General features: G+C 41.4%; 2 protein-coding genes across 5 annotated transcripts in view; one reads left to right on the top strand and one right to left on the bottom strand.

Annotated features, from left to right (window-relative positions):
* Positions 1-140: 140 nt before the first annotated feature.
* Positions 141-23721, top strand: LOC109895876 (long-chain-fatty-acid--CoA ligase 1). Of its 3 annotated transcripts, none has more exons than XM_020489933.2 (21): positions 141-287; positions 14661-14905; positions 15583-15697; positions 15781-15845; positions 15966-16067; positions 16259-16358; positions 16550-16728; positions 16889-16921; positions 17022-17073; positions 17295-17368; positions 17634-17711; positions 17813-17947; positions 18039-18173; positions 18271-18366; positions 18467-18539; positions 18647-18735; positions 21669-21785; positions 21881-22024; positions 22118-22219; positions 22333-22404; positions 22842-23721. In XM_020489933.2, the coding sequence occupies exons 2-21, from the start codon at positions 14663-14665 to the stop codon at positions 22980-22982; spliced, it is 2145 nt and encodes a 714-aa protein (XP_020345522.1). In that variant the 5' UTR covers positions 141-287; positions 14661-14662; the 3' UTR covers positions 22983-23721. The 3 variants fall into 3 exon arrangements, with proteins under 3 accessions (XP_020345522.1, XP_020345521.1, XP_020345523.1); XM_020489932.2 differs by lacking the exon at positions 141-287 and adding an exon at positions 14388-14485; XM_020489934.2 differs by lacking the exon at positions 141-287 and adding an exon at positions 14394-14513 and having other exon boundaries at positions 22842-23620.
* Positions 23595-26235, bottom strand: part of bin3 (bridging integrator 3) — a 39071-nt gene continuing 36430 nt past the window's right edge. For both annotated transcript variants that reach the window (XM_031830104.1, XM_020489935.2), the window contains one exon: positions 23595-24837. In XM_031830104.1, coding sequence (XP_031685964.1) covers positions 24691-24837 — 147 coding nt within the window. In that variant the 3' untranslated portion in view covers positions 23595-24690. The remainder of the gene's footprint in view (positions 24838-26235) is intronic.

Genomic DNA, 26235 nt, shown 5'->3' on the forward strand with positions numbered 1-26235 from the left:
TCAACATCTGGTTGTTAAATCATAGGATGTTTTAGAGCACTTTAATTAATAGAAAAATGTAATTACCTCCAGCATTTATTTAGTTACAGTGTAAGGCGCTTTACTCGTTCAATAGCTTTTTCTCTCACGATACTTTTTTTCAAGCTGACGTCAGTCAAAGAAGAGGGGTGGTTAGGGTGTAGCATGGGGTAACACTTTGGCATGTGGTGGCGGGTGAGTATTTCGCTTCTCATGCTGAAGTAGGGGAACACAATTTGAAGAACATTGGTGATCTACATTTTACTCAGGTAAGAGGCGGTAACTCGAAACTGGTAAAACTATTTCTTTAAAGGCATGGGGAAAGTTCTGTACTCGCTAGAAATAAGCTACAGTATGTAATTGTAACGCACTAGTAGTGACACTATTATTGGATACAAAGTAGCCTACCCATCGTGGCTTAAGTGCAATACACTGTTTTAACCTGTTCATCATTTCCATTCGATACATGCATTGAAATGTTTTGACAATTTTGAATGGTCCTGCTGCATTTTATGTCAATGGAGATAGCGAGACAGAGGTGTCGGTTCTGAAGATGCATGTTGATTTATATATTTGGCATGGATAGGACAGAAATACGATTTTCGACCTCACCCCTCCGACCTCACCAAAATGGTTTTAGTTGTAACATTGTGCCCTTTTGTTTTGCTAGCTACAGCATTGGGCAAAACTCCAATATCCACACAGTAACTAAAAAACACAATATTCTAAAGTTTACAATGCATGGTCAAAAAAAGTTAGTTTCAAGTAAGGATATACATGTACTTCAGCACGTCTCTGTACTTTTAATTGTAGTTTATGGTGTGAAAAAAACTGCACAATTATGTGGTCGTTCTTTTCCCCAAAACAAAGGCTGGACCAAACCCATGTATAGCTTGAGTTCTTTGGAATTCCTAATTTTGCAGTTCATGCTGTACAGTCACTATAAATCATGTCTGGCTAAATGTCCCTATGTGTCTGCTTTGCCGTAATCTTGAAGTCTATGTCTGTCTATGGAAACCACGGGCAACGTGTTGAAAGTTGTCCCACGTTGTTGGAATGCACAGCCTGGGCAGGGCTGAGTTGGCACACTGGTAGTGATGGTTCGTTCGCGAACGAACTGCTGTTTTCGAACGGATCTTTTTGGTGAACGTCGGGAACGAAATTGTATCTGTGACAGAGCCGTTCATTTAACTCCCTGATTTGCAAACTGCTACTGATGCTTTTTGTGCTCCAGGCAGCTATTATTTTTTAGATAAGTTACAAAAAACATTATCTGAAGATGGCAATTCCTCACTGCAAGAACAGGTGGTGAGGAGAGTAGTGCCGAGCGATTCATGCTTTTTGAGGTCGTTTCAGGTTCAATTATTAAAAAATAATAAAGATTTTCGGTTTCGATTTTTTTTTAAACATTAATTGCACTATGCATTATGTGGGATGAATGCAGTAGCAACACAGAATAAAACAATTAATACAATTCCCATGATGGTAGTGACTGTCCATGACTGCTTCCCTTATTAATCATCAGTTATTCACATTACTATGCAACAGGGTTGGTTATGGATCCATTTGCCAATGCATAAATGTGCATTCGATGTTTATGTATTCCTATTGCTTGGTTGAATTTACATATAGATGAGATGTTATGCCATTGGTCATGTTTGTAGTCTGATATTGACATACACGACTCTATTCTATTTTCATATTTACAATGTGTACGAGTTCACTATACATGGCCTGATATATACAGTGCAATCTGAATGTATTTGAAGCCCTTCCCATTTTCCACATTTGTTTTACATTACAGCCTTATTCTAAAATGCATAAAAATAAAAAATCCTCATCAATCTACACACAATACCCCATAATGACAAAGCGAAACAGGTTTTTAGAAATGTTTGCAAAAAATAAATACAAATAACTTATTTACATAATTATTCAGACCCTTTACTATGAGACACAAAATTGAGCTCAGGTACATCCTGTCTCCATTGATCATCCTTGAAATGTTTCTACAACTTGATTGGAGTCCACCTGTGGTAAATTAAATTGATTGGACAAGATTTGGAAAGGCACCCACCTGTCTTTATAAGGTCCCACAGTTGACAGTGCATGTCAGAGCAAAAACCAAGCCATGAGGTCGAAGGAATTGTCCGTAGAGCTCCGAGACAGGATTGTGTCGAGGCACAGATCTGGGGAAGGGCACCAAAAAACTTTTGCAGCACTGAAAGTCCCCAAGAACACAGTGGCCACCATCATTCTTAAATGGAAGAAGTTTGGAACCACCAAGACTCTTCCTAGAGCTAGCTGCCCAGCCAAACTGAGAAATCGGAGGAGAAGGGCCTTGGTCAGGGAGGTGACCAAGAACCCGATGGTCACAGAGTTCCAGAGTTCCTCGGTGGAGATGGGAGAACCTTCCAGAAGGACAACCATCTCTGCAGCACTCCACCAATCGGGCCTTTCTGGTAGAGTGGCCAGACAGAAGTCACTCCTCAGTAAAAGGCACATGACAGCCCGCTTGGAGTTTGCCAAAAGGCACCTAAAGGACTCTGAGATAATGAGAAACAAGATTCTCTGGTCTGATGAAATCAAGATTGAACTCTTTGGCCTGAATGCCAAGCGTCACGCCTGGAAGAAACCTGCCACCATCCCTACGGTGAAGCATGGTGGTGGTAACATCATGCTGTGGGGATGTTTTTCCGCGGCAGGGACTGGGAGACTAGTTAGTGTCGAGGGAAAGATGAACGGAGCAATGTACAGAGAGTTCATTGATGAAAACATGTTCCAGAGCGCTCAGGACCTCAGACTGGGGCCAAGGTTCACCTTCCAACAGGAAAATGACCCTAAGCACACAGCCAAGACAACGCAGGAGTGGCTTCACAATAAGTCTCTGAATGTCCTTGAGTGACCCAGCCAGAGCCCGAACTTGAACCCAGTCGAACATCTCTGGAGAGTCCTGGAAATAGCTATGCAGCGATGCTCCCCATCCAAGCTGACAGAGCTCGAGAGGATCTGCAGAGAAGAATGGGAGAAACTCCCCAAATACAGGGGTGCCAAGCTTGTAGCGTCATACCCAAGCAGACTTGAGGCTGTAGTCTCTGCCAAAGGTGCTTCAACAAAGTACTGAGTAAAGGATCTGAATGCTTATGTAAATGTGATATTTCAGTTTTCTATTTTAGAATAAGGCTGTAAAGTAAAAAAATGGGAACAAAATGGTCTGAATACTTTCTGAATGCACTTTATATATAATATATACAGTACCAGTGAAGAGTTTGGACACACCTACTCATACCAGGGTTTTTCTTTATTTTGACTATTTTCTACATTGTAGAATAATAGTGAAAACATCAAAACTATGAAATAACACATATGGAATCATTCAGTAACCAAAAAAAGTGTTAAACAAATCAAATTATATTATATATTTGAGATTCTTCAAAGTAGCCACCCTTTGCCTTGATGAAAGCTTTGCACACTCTTGGCATTCTCTCAACCAGCTTCATGAGGCAGTCACCTGGAATGCATTTCAATTAACAGATATGCCTTGTTAAAAGTTCATTTGTGGAATTTCTTTCCTTCTTAATATATTTGAGCCAATCAGTGTTGTGACAAGGTAGGGGGGCATACAGAATATAGCCCTATTTGGTAAAAGACCAAGTCCATAGTATGGCAAGAACAGCTCAAATAAGCAAAGAGAAACGACAGTCTATTGTTACTTTAAGACATGAAGGTCAGTCAATGCGGAAAATTGTAAGAACTTTAAAAGTTTCTTTAAGTGCAGTTGCTAAAACCATCAAGGGCTATGATGAAACTGGCTCTCATGAGGACCACCACAGGAAAGGAAGAGCCATAGTTACCTCTGCTGCAGAGGATACGTTTAATTAGAGTTAACTACACCTCAGATTGCAGCCCAAATAAATGCTTCACAGAGTTCAAGTAACAGACACATCTCAACATCAACTGTTCAGAGACTGCGTGAACCAGGCCTTCATGGTCGAATTTCTGCAAAGAAACCATTACTAAAGGACATCAATAAGAAGAGGAGACTTGTTTGTGCCAGGAAACACGAGCAATGGACATTAGACCGGTGGAAATCTGTCCTTTAGTCTGATGAGTCCAAGTTTGAGATTTTTGCTTCCATCCACCGTGTCTTTGTGAGATGCAGAGTACGTGAACGAATAATCTCCACATGTGTGGTTCCCACCGGGACGCATGCTTGGCTGGTGACACCATATGTGATTTATTTAGAATTCAAGGCACACTTAACCAGCATGGCTACCACTGCATTCTGCAGCCATACGCCATCCTATCTGGTTCGCTCTTAGTGGGACTATCATTTTTTTTTAAAGGGACAATGACCCAACACACCTCCAGGCTGTGTAAGTGCTATTTGACCAAGATGGAGAGTGATTGGAGTGCTGCATCAGATGACCTGGCCTCCACAATCACCCGACCTCAACCCAGTTGAGATGGTTTGGGATGAGTTGGACTGCAGAGTGAAGGAAAAGTAGCCAACAAGTGCTCAGCATATGTGGGAACTCCTTGAAGACCGTTGGAAAAGCATTCCAGGTGAAGCTAACCACCCTTTAACCTAACTTTTCAATGTGTTAAAAATACTTCACTTTTTTTGGAAGTGGTTTAATTTAATAAAAAAAATGTATTTGAACTCATATTTCACGGTCTGGCATAATAGTAGCCAACCTTTTAGCCTTTACATTAGATATGTTCTATTTTTCATGGTTTTTCATACAATTTTTAATCAAGCACTAAACAAAGAGCTGTTTGCGAGGCAAATGAACGGCTCTTTTAGGTGAATGGAGCCAAAATATCTGGCTCACTGATAAGACTCGGAATGCCCATCACACACTGTCCTGTCTCTCTCTCTGGTACAGACAGGGGAGGCACAGCTGTAGGATCTTAATTTGAGTCAGTTTGCTACAGCAGGAAAATAATCCTGCACTAATGCAGGACACGTGAATTATTATGTTGATTATAATTCATTATTATAACATTTTTGTTGAGGTTGCTACATTTTTCACAAGGGATAATATAGTCAGAAATGTCTAATTACAAACTTCAGAAGCCTTTTTAAACCTCAGATATACAAACATTTTTACATTTCCTGCATTGCAGGAAAGTTCTCCTGTAACAGGGTGATCAAATTAAGATCCTACATCTGTAAGGTAACACTGTGGACAGCTTAAGTCTAGTTTCCATTCATGCAGAATGGGCTGTGCTGCTTTAGTACACAAACACACAGGGGCTGTCAGAGTGCTTGTTTGTTTCAGAGAACAGGTTACTTTGTAGTAAGACTCTTGGACACTTGTCAGATGAAAACACAGGTGATTTGAAATGGTCACTGACTTGTCATGTTATGTTTGTTTTATTTACTGACTAGAGGAAAAATATGAAGTCAACAGGCGTCAAATCTAATTAAAGATTAGAGCTTGGACGATAAACTGAAAATTTGCCTGTCAATCATGTCAGACAGCCACAGCCCTCACAGCTGAACCTGTGTGTCTTGTGTGCTTCTGAGTGTCTGTTTGCAAGTGTTTCTTGTTAATATCATTCCAAATACTGCAGTAATGTTTTTATATAGTCAACAAGTTACTTGGCTATATAAAATATCCTTATTGGAGAAAGCAAAAAGATATTAATCACTGAAAAGCTCCATTGCTGAAAGCTCCTCCACCACGCACTTGTCTGGTTGAAAGCCTCCTCTCCCACCCTGCCTCCCGACACAAGCCTCTCCCAACTGCCTGGACCCCACCTTTCAGTCTGCTCCCGACTACCCAGGCCTGTTCCCCCTGTCTGGTACAGGCACCCATGCCACTTGCCCCCTTCTCCCCCGAGCTTCGCTCACCACTCCAGCACCCACTTACATGCACACACTGCGGTCTCTGATTTGAATTGTATTCTTAGCCTGTGAACTTATGTGGACTTTTACTCTGGAACTTGTATGCGTTTAGATTTGTATTACTTGGCCTTTATTGTTATTTTATTGTAGCTTATTTCTTGTAGCTTAGGCCTATTTGTGATTAGTGTGCAACCTCCTAGTCCTATAGACCGGAGTCTTAAAAAACTTTTGGTTATTTCTCATGTTGCTGTTTCTGTTGTCTACCTTGACTCTTACACTGAGGATGATGTATTTAGGGCCCGATACTAGGCCTGTGGCGGTCACAAAATGTTGTCAGACGGTTATTTTATATTATTTTGTAGAATGAAGATTACAATTGAACAAAGCTGAATAAAATAAAATGGAACTTTTCTCTAAACGATGAGGGAGTGCACACATCCGGGTATTCTGTGTTGAGCGGTGAACAAAGAAATAGGTGTCTCCTATATGCTTAATTTAGAGTTATTACTGTAACTTTAGTTGTTCTAGAAACGTTGGGCTGTATGTTTAGATTTTTAATAGATTGCAAGGCTGCATGATGCGACTCTAAATGATGATTTGAAAAAAGTTGCTTGAAAGGCATGAGCTCTGCTTGGTTTTTTTGCGCAGACTGTACACACTCCAATAGTCTCTCATTCACAATTTGACAAGCACTTGATAATGCCTATAATTTCACAGCGGCATCCCATGTGTGTGGCCATAATGCACCCTAAAAAATGCACCCTGCTTCGAAGCACCACATGATCTGGTCTTTCTCACAGGCTACAAATGAAGACAGACACATGCAGGATGAAACTGCGCGTGTCCTTATCCAATTCCAAGGTGCATATTGAAGATATTGAAATAACATTTACTTAGTAAGCCTAACGAATAGCAAAAGCACTAGCCTATGTCAATCTACTATCCCCCATAGTACAAACGTTGACCTATTCTATTCTGTGTGAGAAATAAATATTGCAAACATAGTCTGGGACAGTTGTGGGATGCGATTGTTCTCAAATTAATACGATCACTAGCATCAAAAAAATGTTTTTACGTAATGAGTCAGAAGCAACAGATGAGAATGTTTAGCTTAAAATGTTGATAAAATATTAGGCTAAATCTTCACATATAGGCGCAGCAATGCGCACACGGCAGTAGGCTATAAGTGCAACTGTTCCACTAGTGGGAAAACACAATTATCAAAAGTGACCACAAATGTGATTATGCATGTAATGCTTTTATTATAAAGATGCATTTTTATGGTGAAAATGATCTTCCCAAAACTTGAAACTCACCTGCTTCTTAAGTATGCCAGTTAGGCTCTACATCCCTTGCAAAGCAGATTAATGTCCTTCATTTTAAGAAGTTATTTGGACACTGTAGTTGTCATACAAACCTTTTCAAAACATATAGGCCTATGGGCTGGGCTATATGAGTTGTGTGGCTATTATAAAAAAAATATTTAATAAAATAAGGCCATTGTTTCTTGCCTTAAGAGGGCATCATTCAGAAGTTTACATACACCTTAGCCAAATACATTTAAACTCAGTTTTTCACAAATCCTTGTTAAAATCCACTGTTGTAGGTCAGTTAGGATCACCACTTTATTTTAAGAATGTGAAATGTCAGAATAAAAGTAGAGAGAATTATTTATTTCAGCTTTTATTTCTTTTGCCACAACTTTGGAAGTATGCTTTGGGGTCATTGTCCATTTGGAAGACCCATTTGCGACCAAGCTTTAACTTAGATGTCTTGAGATAATAGATGTCTTGAGATGTTGCTTGGGATGGTATTCTTCGGCTCGCAAGACTCCCCCTTTTTCCTCCAAACATAACAATGGTCATTATGGGCAAGCAGTTCTTTTTTTGTTTCATCAGACCAGAGGACATTTCTCCAAAAAGTACGATCTTTGTCCTCATGTGCAGTTGCAAACCGTAGTCTGGCTTTTTTATGGTGGTTTTGGAGCAGTGGCTTCTTCCTTGCTGAGCGGCCTTTCAGGTTATGTCGATATAGGACTCGTGTTACTGTGGATATAGATACTTTTGTACATGTTTACTCCAGCATCTTCACAAGGTCCCTTTCTCTAAGAGACAGAATGCGTCTCCTTTCTGGACGCTATGACGGCTGCTGGTGTTTATACTTGTGTACTATTGTTTGTACAGATGAAAGTGGTACGTTCAGACATTTGGAAATTGCTCCCAAGGATGAGCCAGACTTGTGGAGGTCTACAAAAAAATGTCTGAGGTCTTGGCTGATTTCTTTTGATTTTCCCATGATGTCAAGCAAAGAGGCACTGAGTTTGAAGGTAGGCCTTGAAATACATCCACAGGTACACCTCCAATTGACTCAAATGATGTCAATTAGCCTATCAGAAGCTTTAAAAACCATGACATCATTTTCTGGAATTTTCCAAGCTGTTTGAAGGCACAGTCAACTAAGTGTATGTAAACTTATGACCCACTGGAATTGTGATACAGTGAATTATAAGTTAAATAATCTGTCTGTAAACAATTGTTTGAAAAAGGACTTGTGTCATGCACAAAGTAGATGTCCTAACCGACTTGCCAAAACTATAGTTTGTTAACAAGAAATTTGTGGAGTGGTTGAAAAATGAGTTTTAATGACTCCAACCTAAGTGTATGTAAACTTCTGACTTCAACTGTATATAATTCACAAGTGATAAGCTTGTTGTCTACCATCAGACTATTATTGATTTAATCTTGTTTTTACATATACTAAATAATATATGTGTGCAATTTGTTTTGATTTAGAATGGACCATTATCATGCACCTGTCTCGAAAACAGAGGCATGGAAAAAGACATGTCATCTCTGCACTTAAATAGCGAATGGGGGACACTTTTCCTGTGGTTCATTTTCATGTCAGCCAGGTAGGCTATACTCTGGAATAGAAAACTGATGGCCTTTATCTTTTTAATAGAGGCCATCAAATCAAATCAAATTTTATTTGTCACATACACATGGTTAGCAGATGTTAATGCGAGTGTAGCGAAATGCATCACTCTGTTTTCTTGCGCAATTTCATAGCCTATAGAAATGTAGCGCAACATGAGCTCATGGGCTCTCATGAAGTGTTTGATTCCATTTTCTATTACATTTGCATTGATGTCAGAGTGATTAGAGGGACAATAGAGTGCTGAGTACCAGGCAGTTAGCAAGTTTGGTAGGCTACTAATGACCATCAACAGCATCAGAGCTTGGAGAAGCCTAATTACCGTAACTAAATGGTCAGTGGAATTTGACTGCCTTCATGACTCAGCCGGGGTGGCGGTAATACGGTCACCGCAACAGCTCTATGATACCCCTTAAATACAGAGAACTTTGAGTGTTTATTCCATGTTGCGTTCTGGGAGAAATCATGCACTTGCCCCACTATCACTGACAAAGACTTTGGCATTGATGGCTACAATATTTTTGGGTCAGATTGCAAATGTAAAGGTGGTGGTGTTGCTGTATACATAAAATACATGTTTTCGGCGACCATTCTGACTTACCAAACCCAAGCAATTTGATCATCTGTCTTTAAAATTAAATCTCTGCACATCCTTGATTATTTTTGGCTCCTGTTGTTATAAACTCCCATCTGCTATTGCTGGCTCTCTGGATTGTATTTTTGAATTACAAGTCAGAATTATGAACAAATTGAATTTCAAATGACTTTACCTGTTGTCTGCCGATTTCGTCCCGATGTCGGAGGTAATCTGATACAAAATATCCACAGGGAAGTGTTATCAACCCGACCTTCAGTACACTGGTCTGCATATCATTTGTATTTCCAGTTTTTATTTTCAATACTGATGCAATTCGCACGACAAACACTTGCACAATGTGGCCGAGCCTAACCGAACAGCAAACACTTGCACAATGTGGCCGAGCCTAACCGAACAGCAAACACTTGCACAATGTGGCCGAGCCTAACCGAACAGCAAACACTTGCACAATGTGGCCGAGCCTAACCGAACAGCAAACACTTGCACAATGTGGCCGAGCCTAACCGAACAGCAAACACTTGCACAATGTGGCCGAGCCTAACCGAACAGCAAACACTTGCACAATGTGGCCGAGCCTAACCGAACAGCAAACACTTGCACAATGTGGCCGAGCCTAACCGAACAGCAAACACTTGCACAATGTGGCCGAGCCTAACCGAACAGCAAACACTTCCAGCTGATTGCAAGGAAACTGCTTCAGACGACTACATTCGGTTACAGTTTACATATTGCGCATCACGTGCAATGCGTCAACAGATAAAAAACACAACAGACAGAACTTACTGGCGTTGCAAAATGTCGGCTAAACAACACTTTCTTGTGGACACATTATCACCACCTCCTACCTGCCAAAAGTACCAACATGTACAACCGGTAAAATAAGTGTAAATAACATTTTATTCAACATTCTGCCTTGTAGAGACTATTGCATATTTTTTTACAGCGACTTCTTTCTGACTGATATCCATGGTATATGGTATTTTATTAAGATCTCCATTAGCTGTTACAAAAGCAGTGGGTCCACACAAAACATGAAACAATACAGAATGACATAATACAGAATGACATAATACAGAACATCATTAGACAAGAACAGCTCAAGGACAAAACAACATACATTTTTTTTAAAAGGCACACGTAGCCTACATATCAATGCATACACACAAACTATCTAGGTCAAATAGGGGAGAGGCGTTGTGCCACGAGGTGTTGCTTTATCTGTTTTTTTAAACCAGGTTTGCTGTTTATTTGTGCAATATGAGACGGAAGGAAGTTCCATGCAATAAGGGCTCTATATAATACTGTACGTTTTCTTAAATTTGTTCTGGATTTGGGGAAAAGACCCCTGGTGGCATGTCGGGCGGGATAAGTGTGTGTGTCAGAGCTGTGGTGTAACCATGATAATAGTCTGATGTTTAGGCAAGGGTGTCCTGAACCTACACTGGTTGACATCCAACTCTGATCAACTCAAGTATCTGTGTAACAAGGTTGAATGTAAAGTGTCCTCTAAAATCCTCTTTGATTGATCCTATTTTAACCAACACTCCACATCGTTTTAATGCTTCTGGTGTTTTTACAAATTTTATAAGTGATCACCGGGCTGTTGCCTTTGTAAGGGATGGTAAAATTCCTAAACTACCTCCACGTATCATCATGAAAATGAACTGGAAGAAGTTTAATACTCAGGGTTTTTAACATAGCCTGGAATAGAGTTGAATTCAGCCCTGATGAATTAGCCTTTTCTTACTTCCATAAAGCATTCCAGGATATATACAACAAGCATGCCCCTTTCCAACAATACAGAATTAAGGGCAGAGATAACCCTTGGTTCTCAGATGAACTATCTGAAATCATAAGGAAACGGAATGCTATTTGTGCTAAAGCAAGATGGTCTGATTCAGCTGATGATTGGATGGGTTTTAAACGCTTTCGGAATTAGGGTGTGGCTATGACAAAAACTGAAAGCAGACCTCTACCTCAAATCTACTGCTGATAATATGAATAATCCTTCCAAATTTTGGCAAGTAGTGAAAGGTTTAGAATGCAACACAAAAATGTACACCTCCCTTAACAACTGCTGGTTGACCTCTATTCTGAACTCTTTTAAATCAAAATGTTCTTGATGCAGGTAGATTATTTGATAGGGTTAAAGGTCAACATGAGTCCCATGTGTAATTACCTAACACTCCCGAGCACTCCTTCTCGCCCTTCTCTTGTCTGAGGTGCGTAGAGCCCTGAAAGCAATTGATGTAAAAAAAAAAACTGGCCCTGATGCTCTACAACAATAAACTGCAGACATCATTGCGCCCCCTTTTGGATTTTATGTCCATATTGCCCAGCTTTATTATATATGTTTAACCTTATTTCAGATTGGTCCTTCTTTTAATGAATACACCATGGAAGTCTAATGATGGTGGTAGGAGTGCTGCAAAGGCCTCCTGTGTTCTTTGAGTGTGTGTTGACTAGAAGGGGGTCTCTGCTCTGCTCTGCTCTGTCTGCTCCTGGACAGTTCATCATCCCAGCAGCCCTAAATCGTGACGCATAGCTTGCCTCCTTTCTTCCTCTCCATCCCCTTCCCCTTCCCAAAACCTTCATTGTGACTGTGTTTTTCACACTTCATTTGGGAATCACAGCCAGAAAACACCAGTGCATTTCACTCTCTCTCTCTCTCTCTCTCTCTCTCTCCTTACTCTCTCATTCACTAATCTCAACATTAGTATTGTTTTGTGGTGGCTTTTGATCACTGGAAATCTGGAAAACACTGCTTAATCTCTCTGCTTGATGAGGAAGTCCCTTACCAACCACATTCCCCCGTGCACCTCTCTCCTGTGGAACGGAGCCCCAGGTGTGTCGTTAAATAGGCCCCTATGTTATTTTAGTGCAAAGACAATGAGGATAGTGATAGTGGATGCAATACTTTCCACAGACAAGTGTTGCATCATCAAATATTCTTATTTACAAATGGTATGGTTTCTGTTTTTGTCTTACTGTTGCTCAATTTGGTCTATCTCTGCCAGCCAGCAAGAGTGAATATGCACAGACATGCAAACTGCCCTTGGGTGTCTTAAGTATTTGTTACTTCCTTTTGAAACTAAGCTGGTGCCTTACGGCAGCTTTAAATGCGTACCTTACTGAGCAGTATAGGTGATTCATTCCAGATTGTAGTGTTATATCTATACGTTACAACACAGCAGATATACATGTTAGAGGCCTAAAATGGGTGTATTTAATCCCTCTTAGATATATAATATGCTTAGTAACTGTTTGACATGTCTCCATTATTCCCTTTCTCTCATTTCTGTTCTCATATCTGTTTGGGAGTAAGTGCCAGGGAAGCACAATAGTCTCTGTCTGGCTCTGACAATAGCCATTATAAATGGGACTGCAGGAGGAAAGGAGAGAATACTAAAGTCTAGATAAAGAGAGAAAGACAGGAACATAGGGGAGTATACTCCTCTCAACAAACCATTTTTCTTCATGTGTCATATGAAAGCTCATTTATTTTCTCTTTGTATACGTCAAAAGAGACATGGGGACCTTCCAAACTCCATCTGCAACTTTTCAGCAGGTGTTGGCTTCTATTGTAGTGCAACACTTGGGCCAATTGTTGTCCTATTTTTTATTTTATCAGCTAACAGCATTCAAATGATTTATTATTGTGGATGCTGGGCACAGTATGAATTATGTGACAATACCGACAGAGCAATCTAAGCATTTTATCTGAGCATTTGATATGTTCTGGCTAGATATTGTGCATTTGGAGAGGTCCTAGATTTTTCTAAGAACTTTATGAAAAAGTAATGAGAAAAAGAATGATGGTCATTTTATTCTTCAGGGGCGTGTACTGGGACATGGTCGGCTTGGTTTAAAGACTGAAGGAGAGGGGGTGACATCACTCTTTATCCCCTTTACTTTTGGAAGAAGGGGGAGGAAGTAGGTGAGAGGTTGAGGGGTATGGAGGAGGGGTTTTTATTTGGTGAAGTGAATTCCCATGTGCAGATGGAGAGGAAGTGGAACGGTGGGCAAACTCATATATTGGAGTGACATAAGAGATTTTAGAAGACAGGAGGGTGTGAAAAAAACATTTGTTTGGGTTAACGTATTGTGCCCAGGTTTTTTTTCTCTCACACTGGTTTGGTTGTGAGCAATTACAGACTGGCAGGGAAACATGAGGGTGGACCTACAGGCCACCACACTGTCCCACCCCCTCACCCCATCTTGCCACCAAACTCTGTTACTGTATGCAACTATTCTCTTGCTCACTCACTCGCTCTCTCTCTTTTCTCCTCTCTCTAGCTCCATTTCTGTCAGTGGACACAGCATGACTGAGAGTAACCTCAATAGTACCTCTTTCTGTTTAGCCAATCATGATTACTTCCGAGTCCCTCTCCCCTATACACCCCAGCCATTCATGCTCTACTCAGTACCCCTGTCTGTCTGCTGAGCCAGAGGGCCAGTGTGCTTTAGCTGGGCTTTTTAAAATGATCAAAACGGGATGTTGCAGTATTTAGTTTTAGTGGTCAAGTTTGTTTGTTGTAATTTTGTTGTATTCATTTTGTACTGTATAGGATTTCAGTCACTTTAATTCTTATTTGTACCATAAAGATTGACCCCTCTCAGCCCCTCTTGTCCCAGAAACTGACATGTTGAATGCTATTGTATAGGGGAGTTTAGCTACTCTTTCCTGCTTACAGCAGATGCTTTATGTTCTGTTTCTAAAGTACAATAGCACCTATGTGGACGTATTTTCACAAGTTTGTTGAGAATTCCTGGATGTAATTACTTCAACTTCACGGATCCCCCCCCGGTACTACTGCTCATTCCGTTCACCAGCTCCGGAGGTCTACGTCACCGGCCCTCTAGGCGTCACTGAACTGGATTCATTACCACCAATCCCGGACTGTCTTGTCTCATTACGCACATCTGGTTCCCATTCTCCCTGATTAGTATGTGATATATGTGCCCTCTGTTACAATGTCCGTTGAACTTGTGATTACCTGTGCTGTTGTATCGGCTTCCATGCGAAGTGTTCCCTCGCTGTGCACTTGGTTTACGGGTCTCGTCACGTGTATTATTTGGAGGTTTACTACACATCGCTCTTTTATTTGGGTGGAGAAAATTAAACACACTATTACGTATTCCTGCTCTAGTCATTAGACAACGTGACACCCTTTCAGTGTTACACTATCATTACATTTCTCTCATTCATTCAGGCAAACACACTCATGTGTTTCTTTCTCTCTTTTTCTCTCACAGCTATGCATTTTCAGGAGTGGTTACAGTCCCTTCACTCCAGTGGGGGGGTTCAGGGACCTGTGAGGGAGGACTTCTGGAGCCTTCTCCCCTCGTCATCCTCTTTCTCCCTCTCCTCTCTCTCTCGGTCCCCATCCTCTCTGCTGGGTATAGGGGCTCTGGCCTCCCTCACTGCATACTGGCTGGTGACCCGCCGTCGGCCCATGCAGCCCCCCTGTGATCTCAATGCCCAGTCTATCGCTGTACAGGTGAGAGCATTATGTTCTGGAAGCTTTTAAGTAGAAGCTGAGTGAAAGATTAGTAGGAGTTATATTTATCCAGAACAGTCAAGTGCTCGTTTGTGTGATGGACAGTAGTTGTATTCATCAGTGTTTTAGATTTCAGTTCTAATAACTAATTAACATTGATTACATCCCAAGCCCTGTTTATACCTGGTTATAACATGCCCTTTGTCCACATTCTGATTGGCAACATTTTTTAAACAGGTGTAGATGATTAAGACGCATTGATCGGATTGTGATCAAATCTTCCTGACCACCCTCGGAGGTAGTCCTACATCATTGTCTGGATACCTTGCAAGTGTAGACGGATCTGGACAGTGAAATCATTTAAATCCTCTTTATCCCGCCCTCTAGTCATTGACAAGTGATGCCATTGACTTATGGCATCAATATGTGTTAAAATAATTCAATAAATAGTATTTAGAAAGCATATTGTCAATTAATTTGCATACAGGGAGTGAGCAGGATATGCGGACAGTGGTTGGATAAGAGACATATTTTACTGCCATGTGTAGGTGCAACGGCTACAATGTGGGAACAATCAGAATATAAATAAGATCAGGACAAAGGACACATGTTAGCCCTTGGTATAAACAAGGCTAAAGAGCTGAATAGGGAGAGTTTTTATACAGTCTGTGTTGCAGGGAGAGCCCAATTGGAGGCGTTCAGCTTTGCTCAAGGACGATGCCCTGTTGGAGTTCTACTATGATGACACCAGGACAGCCTATGACATGTTCCAGAGAGGACTGAGGGTGGCAGGTGAGCTAGCTGGACACAGTGGACCAACAGGCTATTTACCAGACATGCCAGAGTGTACCTGATGAGATTGTGTTGATGCACAGGGAACGGCCCATGCCTTGGCTTCAGGAAACCTGGGGAACCTTACCAGTGGATCTCCTACACTGAGGTCTGTGGATCTTTGGTCATTATTACTATTTACAATGAGAATACACGTATACAAGCATACAAATATGCTCAAGCTCTATTCGAGGATTGTATTATTGTTTGTCTGATTGTTCTGTTTTAGGTGGCTGAACAGGCACAGGTGCTGGGCTCTGGGCTTTTGGGCAAAGGCTGCCAACCAAACCCTCAGCAGTTTGTTGGAATATTTGCCCAGAACAGACCAGAGGTACAGAAGGCTACACATTCCTTCCCTATTTTATGTAGTGAAATGCCATTATGTTTAACCCTAAGGCTTCCCTCTGTTAGAGCACTGTCCTTGTAGAGACTCCAGCAATGTCGTGACCAAGCATCAGTTCGGAAGGAGTCTGGGATCTGTTGTTCTAATAGCGTTGCTCTGTCTACCTCTGTTGGTGGCAGTGGATTATTTCAGAGCTGGCCTGCTACACTTTCTCTATGGCCGTGGTGCCCCTGTATGACACACTTGGAGAGGAGGCCATGGTGCATATCCTCAACCTGGGTAAGGCTGGAATACTCTGCTACAAAATTAAATGTGTGTGTGTGTGTGTGTATATATCTATATATATATCTATATATATCTATATATAGATATAGATATATAGATATAGATATATAGATCTATATATCAGTACACTCCCATACCACTGGCCTACAACTATTCATGTTGATTGTCGCTGTTTCACCTCCTAGCGGAGATCTCACTGGTGATCTGTGACAAGGAGGAGAAGGCAGAGTCCCTTCTGGGGAATAAGGAGAAAGGTGCAACACCCACTCTCTCCTGTCTGGTGCTCTTTAATGACTGCAGTGATGCCATAGTGGAGAGGGGCAAGAACTGTGGAGTGGAGATCCTAGAACTCGCACAGCTCATGGTGAGAAGAGGGTAGCTGCCGACAATGTAAAGATGATGAATTGCTAGAATAGATGCCGGCTTCTTTAGTTGAGAGAGAAGTCCCTTTCCATGGGGTTAGATTAGAAGACATCTTGATTACCACAGACTATCACAGTGTGTCATGACCCTGCATATTGCAGGTACTTGGACGACAGAACCTCAAAGATCCTATGGTGAGTTTGCCTCTGAATGTTGATAAGGTCTCATTGATGGTTTTTGTTGCTTCACTGCTGTTCTTGATCCTGTTGTCATTCATCTGTCTTTTTGTTGCAGCCACCAAAACCCCAGGACCTGGCAGTCGTGTGCTTCACCAGTGGAACCACAGGTACCATTTTTTTTATAGATCTCTGTGTGAGTCCTCATGCAGCCTACCCCCACTACCCTGCATGTTAATCATATACTAAAGCATTTACCCACGCTACTAGAGATGTGCCCATGGGGGCCCACTGACAACCTCTCATTATGTTATGAGATGAATTCTTGTGCTGCATAGAGCCGTGCAGTAATGCACTCCTCCAAACTAAACTGTTCTGTTTATTTGGCCAGGAAAGCCGAAGGGAGCCATGATCACCCACGGCAACATCGCCTCCAACTCCTCCTCTGTTATTAAGATCCTGGAGGTCTGTTCTGGCTCCCTCTGTCTGAAGTTCAGAAGGAGTTTCATGGCTTATCCCATTTATCTCACTACATCTCTCGTTCCATCTCTCAATCTGTTCCTGTGATAAATGGGATGTTTAATAGATAGTTGACCCATTGTTGTCCTACTAAAAGATACACTGCACATCTAATTGCCGTTGTAAAATCTAGATTGCATATTCAATTGTTATGCCACCTCTATTATCCACTGTGTAACCGTTTTACGTATCAATTCTTTCCATTTCACAGGGGTCATTTTTTATTCGGCAAGAAGACGTGTCAATCTCTTACTTGCCTCTTGCTCACATGTTTGAGAGGATGATTCAGGTAGCTCACCCTCTTTTGATTACAAAAGTAAATGTATGTGTCCATCTTGGGGACTCAGGGAATGTCAGACAGTTCTTTAAATGCTCCTACGTCTGTCTCAGGTTTCCATGTTCTGTCATGGGGCCAGGGTAGGATTCTACCAAGGGGATATCTCCCTACTCATGGACGATATTAAGACTCTGAAACCCACTTTCTTCCCAGTGGTGCCTCGCCTACTCAACCGCATCTACGACAAGGTCAGTCCAAATCCTATGATACCAAACATACTTAAAAAAAATATATATAGCCTTTTATTTTCTATGCTTTTGTGTGTGACTGCGTGTGTAGATCTTAGGCTCTGTGACGTCCCCATTGCGCCGGGCAGTGCTGCACTATGCAGTGAGGAGGAAGCAGGCTGAGCTCAGCAGTGGGGTTGTACGTAACAACAGTCTGTGGGACAGGCTGGTATTTAACAGGATTCAGGTCAGTCACTGAACACATGGAACGTGGCCCAACGTCTCCCCTTTTAGAAAACTCTGTTAGACGTAATGGGATTCTATTTGTTTTCCATGGGTTTCAGGCTAATTTAGGAGGTAATCTGAGGTTTATCCTGACTGCCTCGGCCCCCATCTCCCCCACCGTGCTCTCCTTCCTCAGGGCCACCCTCGGCTGTCTGGTGAGAATGCCTGCCTGGAGCTCAGACTACATGTGTTTATTTCTGATGGGAGTGTGGGTATGTGAGGTTTGATGTGGAATGTTCCTGCTGCTTTGTGCAGATCTTTGAGGGTTACGGACAGACAGAATGCACAGCAGGCTGCACCTTCTCCATGCCAGGAGACTGGAGTGCAGGTAAGTGGACTCTCTGACAATGGGGAAACTATCCATGTATATCTGGAGACGACTAGTCCGTGATACCCATGTCTGCGTGTTGGTTATACTCTGAAACTCTGTCTCAGGCCATGTTGGCGCTCCCCTGCCCTGTGCAATGGTGAAGTTGGTTGACATCCCTGATATGAACTATTATGCCAAGAACGGAGAAGGAGAGGTGAGGTGGCTAAAAAGCATAATTGTATTACGGTGCTATTCTACAACATAGTGAGTCCGGGATAGTTACACAGAAAATGTATCCCCATGGCTGTTGTGTATCGTATGTTATATTAAAACCCATTTGGTCACAATAGTGAGATTTGTTGAGGAGTAATTTACAGGCTCTAGAGAAGTTAGTTGTATTTATCAACAAAGTCATTATGCATTATAAAGGTGTCTAGTATGACTCAGAAGTTTTGGCTGATTTCTCAAAATGGTCACAAGACAACACATTTACAAGGCATACTTTTACAGATGAATTTGACACCAGAATTCTGTATTCAACAGTTTGAGAAAATATTGTCTGTAAATGTAATGTTTAAAGGGTTGAGTTTACATTTATGCCTTCATTTTCAATAGTGAATCCATGATGCTCATGGCATATAAAAATATCTTAGCGGTATCTTAGCACATTTGTGACCAATGGGAAAATACAGTGGCGCTAACTTTGTATACAGTGCATTCGGAAATGCAATTTTTCCACATTGTTAAGTTATAGTCTTCTAAATTGTGGTTTCATTTTTTTTTATTCCCCTTATCAATCTACACACAATACCCCATAATGACAAAGCAAAAGGGTTTTCTACATTGTAGAATAATAGTGAAGAAATATGGAATCATGTAGTAACCAACAATGTTGGTATATTTTAGATTCTTCAAAGTAGCCACCCTTTGCCTTTGACAGCTTTGCACACTCTTGGCATTCTGTCAACCAGCTTCACCTGGAATGCTTTTCCAACAGTTAAGGAGTTTCCACATATGCTGAGCACTTGTTGGCTGCTTTCCCTCACTCTGCGGTCCAACTCATCCCAAACCATTTCAATTGGGTTGAGGTTTGGTAATTGTGGAGGACAGGTCATCTGATGCAGCACTCATCACACTCCTTGGTCAAATAGCCCTTACACAGCCTGTCCTGTTGAAAAATAAAATTATAGTCCCACTAAGCGCAAACCAGATGGAATGGTGTATCACAGCAGAATGCTGTGGCAGCCATGCTGGTTAAGTGTGCCTTCAATTATAAATAAATCACTGTCTCCAGCAAAGCACCATCACACCACCTCCACCATGATGGGAACCACATGCGTAGATCATCTGTTCACCTATTCTGCGTCTCACAGACACATCGGTTGGAACCAAAAATCTCAAGTTTGGACTCATCAGACCAAAAGACAGATTTCGTGTTTCTTGGCCCAAGAAAGTCTTCTTATTGGTGTCCTTTAGTGGTTCAGCAATTTGACCATGAAAGCCTGACTCGGTCTCCTCTGAACAGTTGATGTTGTGATGAACTTTGTAGCATTTATTTGGGCTGCAATCTGAGGTGCAGGTAACTCTAATAAATGTATCCCCTGTAGCAGAGGTAACTTTGGTTCTTACTTTCCTGTGGTAGTCCTCATGAAGCTGGTTGAGTGTGCAAAGCTGTCATCAAGGCAAAGGGTGGCTACTTTGAAGAATCTAGTGTAATTTTTTTTTAAAGTAACACTTGAATGAGTAGGTGTCAACTTTTGACGGATACTGTATGTACGTACAGTTGAAGTGGGAAGTTTACATGCACTTAGGCTGTAGTCATTAACTCGTCTTTCAATCACTCCACAAATTTCTTGACATCATGGGAAAATCAAAAGAAATCAGCCAAGACTTCAATTTTGTTTTGTAGACCTCCAAGTCTAGTTCATCCTTGGAAGCAATTTCAAAATGCCTGAAGGTATCACCTTCATCTGTACAAACAATAGTACACAAGTATAAACACCATTGGACCATGCAGCCGTCACACCGCTCAGGAAGCGTTCTGTCTCCTAGAGATGAACATACTTTGGTTTGAAAAGTGCAAATCAATCCCAGAACAGCAGCAAAAGGACCTTGTGAAGATGCTGGAGGAAAGGTACAAAAGCATCTACATCCACAGTAAAACGAGTCCTATATTGACATAACCTGAAAGGCCGCTCAGCAAGGAAGAAGCCACTGCTTCAAAACCGTCATTAAACTACGCTTTGCAACTGCACATGGGGACAAAGATCATACTTTTTGTAGAAATGTGGTCTGAAACAAATAGAACTGTTTGGCCAATGACCATCTGGATGGATGGACCGTTTGGATGAAAAAGGGGGAGGCTTGCAAGCTGAAGAACACCATCCCAACCGTGAAGTACGGGGGTGGCAGCATGTTGTGGGGGTGCTTTGCTGCAGGAGGGACTGGTGCATTTCACAAAATAGATGGCATCATGTTATAGGGAAATGATGTTGATATATTGAAGCAACATCTCAAGACATCAGTCAGGAAGTTAAAGTTTGGTTACAAATGGGTCTTCCAAATGGACATTGACTCCAAGCATACTTTCAAAGCTGTTGCAAAATGGCTTAAGTACAACAAAGTGAAGGTATTGGCTTCACCATCACAAAGCCCTGATCTCAAGCCTATGGAAAATGTGAGCAGAACTGAAAAGGCATGTGTGAGCAAGGAGGCCTACAAACCTGACTCAGTTACACCAGCTCTGTTGGGTGAATTTGGGCCCGTTCCTCCTAACTTATTGTGGAAGGCTACCTGAAACGTTTGACCCAAGTTAAACAAATGAAAGGCAATGCTACCAAATACTAATTGAGTGTATGTGAACTTCTGACCCACTGGGAATATGATGAAAGAAATAAAAGCTCAAATAAATAATTCTCTATTCTGCCATTTCAAATTCTTAAAATAAAGTGATCCAAACTGACCTAAGACAGGGAATTGTTATGAGGATTAACTGTCAGGAATTGTGAAACTGAGTTTAAATGTATTTGGCTAAGGTGTAAGTAAACTTAAATATGGATTAATGTCTGTTACTAATGGCATAAGATTTACATTGTGACATTTGGGAACAAATTGGTTAACACTGTTCCAAACTTTATGCTTTGTTAGATCTGTATCCGTGGCCACAGTGTGTTCCGGGGTTACCTGAAGGATGAGGAGAAAACAGCAGAGGCTCTGGATAGCGATGGCTGGCTGCACAGTGGAGATGTGGGCCAGTGGTTACTGGTGAGCTGGGTTACAATATAGGACAAAATATGATCACTAGATACTCCAGTCAGTCAAGTCATATACATTTGTGTGTTCGTATGTTTTCCTGTTAGAACGGGACACTTCGCATCATAGACAGGAAGAAGCATATCTTCAAGCTGTCCCAGGGAGAGTACATCGCCCCTGAAAGGATTGAGAACGTCTACATGCGTTGTGTCCCTGTGCTACAGGTCTTTGTGCATGGTGACAGCTTAAAGGTATGAGATACCGGTACTCTTATATTCCCTATCAAAGGATAGTCTTTTTTTTGGGACATACCATCATTCTCACACTTGTTTTTTTTTTTTCAGTCTCACCTGATTGGTATTGTTGTGCCAGACCCAGAAGTGTTTATTGATTGGGTTAAGGAGAGGGGAATCATTGGATCCTACAAGGAGCTCTGCCAGCATCCAGTATGTGACGTCACCGTAGCTCACACAATAGGCCATCTGCAACTTTACAATGTGTGCCGTTGTTGGCTTGTATCAACTCAACAGGTACTGATTGAAATCTTGTATCACTACAGGATGTGAAGAAAGCAGTGTTAGAAGACATGACAGCCGTGGGGAAGGAAGCTGGGCTGAAGTCTTTTGAGCAGGTGAGGAATCAAACTATTTGTCACGTGCCGAATACATGTATATGGTTAATTACAAGCCCTTAACCAAAAGTAGAGTTCAATAAAGAGTTAATAAAATATTGACCAAATAAGCTAAAGTAACACTATAAAATAACGAGGCTATATACAGGGGGTACTCAATGTGCGGGGATACTGGTTAGTCAAGTTATTTGTACATGTAGGTAGGGGTGAAGTGACTATGCATAGGCAATAAACAGCGAGTAGCCGCAGTGTAAAAAAACAAAATGGGAGGGGGGGGTTAAAATAATCCAGTGGCTGTTTGGTTAATTGTTCAGCAGTCTTATGGCTTGGGGGTAGAAGCTGAATGCATTCATACATCGACTTTGTACCTGTAACAAATGGTGTAACAGAACTGAATACAACACTGATAGTGTTGCCATCTCTTTCCTCACTGTCAGCTGAAGGACCTGCACCTGCATCCAGAGATGTTCACTGTGAGCAACGGCCTTCTCACCCCCACCTTGAAGAGCAGACGAGTGGACATCCGCAGGGTCTTCCAGGAACAGATCACAAACATGTACAGCACAACAGTCATCTAGTAGACCTCAATCCAATGTATTACTCATTCCACTGACATTTACATGAACTGTGTTTCCTGTCACTAGACAAAGATATGCAGTTTACGGGATCGCACGGTCTATAGTACTAAACTGAGCATGTAGCCAAGACAACAGACATTCCCACAGTACTTAGCTCAAATACTATCAAACACATTTGGTACGGTTTCAGGGAATTTCAGTTCGACACCATGCTGCTTCTTGTACATCAGTATGTTAAATGTATTTTCATTGTTTACATATCATAGACAGAGGAACATTGAATGGGACCAAACAAATGCGCCAATGTTGTCCACGCAAAAAACCTAGCCATAGAAATAGCTACAGCTCCACTTTAGAGAGCAGCGGGCAAGTAGACTACCTGGGCCTGGTAATGGCCTGATTCTGATTAATAAATATAGACTCTAAACCTCGAAGGCTGCTTTTGAAGTGTACATTACTTACTCTGATTCTAGATATGACTTTTTAGTGTTCTCAGTGAATGAGTTACAGTAGCTCATTCATTTAAGGTTGAGGGATTAAAGTTACCCTTGAGTCAGAATGCTGATGAATTAGTGGCCAGTGAGCCCAACAATGTAGAAATATTCTTGTACGTTTTCCTGAATAAAGAAATTATTGTATTTCAGTTTTATTTAGTTGAACAATGAAGGAAACTCATGTATTGCATGATTGTGCAAAAAGTTTAAACAGATGGTAACAAATAAAACCCACGCTTAATAGATTACATGTCAAGTATCTCACTCAATGTTGAGCCAGGCCTGTCAGAAGTTTAAAACAAATCTACACAGCTGTCCACAAACAAAAGGCAAGAGGTTTCCCTCAACATGACAAAGAACATAGATATGGTCAAATGAACTAAGTGCCACTAGAGGGAGCAACAGCATGTTTTGGAAAGCAAGTCCTCTAAACCTATGCGAAGAAGGACCATCTCAGTCAATGTCAGATTATTCCTTAGCCTTTCAGAAGCAGGGAACAATTAGGCAACAGCCAAAGAAATGTTGCCACTCCTTTATACAGGCACCATCCCAGATCTGAAGAATAATGACATTGCCTTATGATAGTCAGGAAGCTGGAGTGGCTAGTGTTAAATACTAAGGTAACTTTCAATATTTTTACCTCAACAAATAAGTTCACGGTCCACAATGCACATGCTAGATCAGTGAGGGGAAATAGTGAATAACACAGAAATGGAGCAATTCGACCCACCACCCTGAGTCACATTTCATCCTCAAGTTCGCACACAGTACTAGCCAATTGGTTTCAAATTAATTTCCTGGTATACATAAACTTGATGAAATGCATATTTTGGTACATACCTTGATTTGGAAATGACTAGAAAACAGATTCAAAGTTGAGTATGGAGCGACCCACAGGGATCTTATAAATCTATAGTACTATTTGTAATTTTATGGTGTGAACCACAAGTTAGTTCTTAGAACTGTTTCATTACATGATTAAAAAAATATATACATATTGGCTGATGGCTTGGTAAATGTGGCAGTTGCTGTGTTTCTTTCGATGTCAGGAGAGAGGAGATTAGTGCAAGAAAGCTATTAATGATTAGGCTATGACCAAAGCAGTCCATTTTCACAGTGAGAAGGATCCTGAAAAAGATAAATCCATTCACTGAGGTGTGAAAGGAGGCAAGGCCAGAGGTTTAGAGGGAGCCCTTCCCCTTCTTGGTGTTCTCTCAGTCATCAGCGACAATGGACAGAGCACGCAGCTCATTCAACTTGGCCTCATTCTCCCTCTCCCTCTGCTCATCAGTCAGCCCTGCCTGGTCGATCTGATCCGTCAACTCACTGAAGATATTGTGCATCTCTGTGAAGTACACCACCTGAAAGAGATAAGAATGGAATGGTTAGGGAAAAGGTCTTACGTTTACAGTTTACTTACAACATGCAGAGGCTGGTCCTGGTCCTACAGCCCTTTACCTCCACTAATGAAAAGCCATTCAAAGTAAAGGAGTGAGCCCGGAGAACTAAAACAAACCCCAGACCTTCAGTGGGTAGTGACCCTGCCTTTTCTCTTCCAATCGCAACATGAGATAGAGTGTTCACTGAAAGCTTTCCTGACACATCCCACCCCTGCTTCTTCCCCCAGTTCATGAGTCAGAATCCCAGGAGAGATACTTTGATGATTAATAGACTTTAATCACATTACAAGACTCCAGAAGAGTGGGCCGAGAATGAAAGTACTGGGAAATACAACCCCTTGAAACCCACACACATTTCAATATTTATTCATGCAGCGATGCATATGCTACAGTACACTTAAGGGGGCATTTCTGATTTATTTGCAAATGTGCACGTTTGTTCAGTTCTATATAGAGGTTGGAATAAAATAATAGCTGCTGCTGGCCATAACAGAAAATAAATAGAGGCCATTTCAGATAGGAAAATGAAGACTGTTAACCACATGCTACTATAGGAGCTTTGTCAGAGGATGCATGCTGCTAGAGAAATGACAATATGTAGCCATTTTCAACTAATTACATCTGATCAAAGGACATTTAATTCAGACCAAATGTCTTATCCACATGATGTGTGTGCCAGTGGCAGCAAAAGTTATATTAACAGAAGCTCTTTAGTTGGCTAACCGGAAGAGGAACCCGGTTTGAAAGGCCTCTGTGTGTTTATAGCAAACTCTGCCACCTAGACCACATCAGTGGGCCATGAGTATTAAGTTACCGGTGTATGTGGGGGTAAAGTGGATATTTTTCATTTGAAAAGTGGCTTGGTGAAAAAGCTATGGAATACATGTCAGTGATAATGCACACACGATCACTGTGTCCGGTCCGGCGTGAACATCCTTCTTGTCATCCAGTCTCTACAATTATCCCAGTAAGTCTACATGGACCACATATGAAAAGAAGCCAAATTCAGACTATTATTTGTATGACCTCGGTGACTTATTTTTGAACAAACGTCCAAATACACACCCGTGGCCTCACCCTAGCCCCGATTGACTAAATATTGATATAGACAGAGAGCTACGCCGGCTCATCAGACCTCAACTCTGATTATTTCTCTATCAATATTTCAATAACATACAGTACGTTGGAGAAAAAGTCATAGAAATTTGGCGTCCAATATGAGCCCATCTCTATCAATCTAGTCTATCAATGGGCTCAGGTGCAAAATAACTCAATCATTATCAAATCAAATCAAATTTATTTATATAGCCCTTCGTACATCAGCTGATATCTCAAAGTGCTGTACAGAAACCCAGCCTA

Source organism: Oncorhynchus kisutch, linkage group LG8 (genome assembly GCF_002021735.2).
Source record: "Oncorhynchus kisutch isolate 150728-3 linkage group LG8, Okis_V2, whole genome shotgun sequence".
In the NCBI taxonomy this organism is placed as follows: Eukaryota; Metazoa; Chordata; class Actinopteri; order Salmoniformes; family Salmonidae; genus Oncorhynchus; species Oncorhynchus kisutch.

Excerpts from the sequence above, each read along its gene's own strand:
- LOC109895876 (XM_020489933.2), top strand. The coding sequence starts at position 14,663 with ATGCATTTTCAGGAGTGGTTACAGTCCCTTCACTCCAGTGGGGGGGTT. Across the intron at positions 18,367-18,466 it reads GGGCCACCCTCGGCTGTCTG|ATCTTTGAGGGTTACGGACA; the intron begins GTGAGAATGCCT and ends TGCTTTGTGCAG. Across the intron at positions 22,405-22,841 it reads GGCTGAAGTCTTTTGAGCAG|CTGAAGGACCTGCACCTGCA; the intron begins GTGAGGAATCAA and ends CCTCACTGTCAG.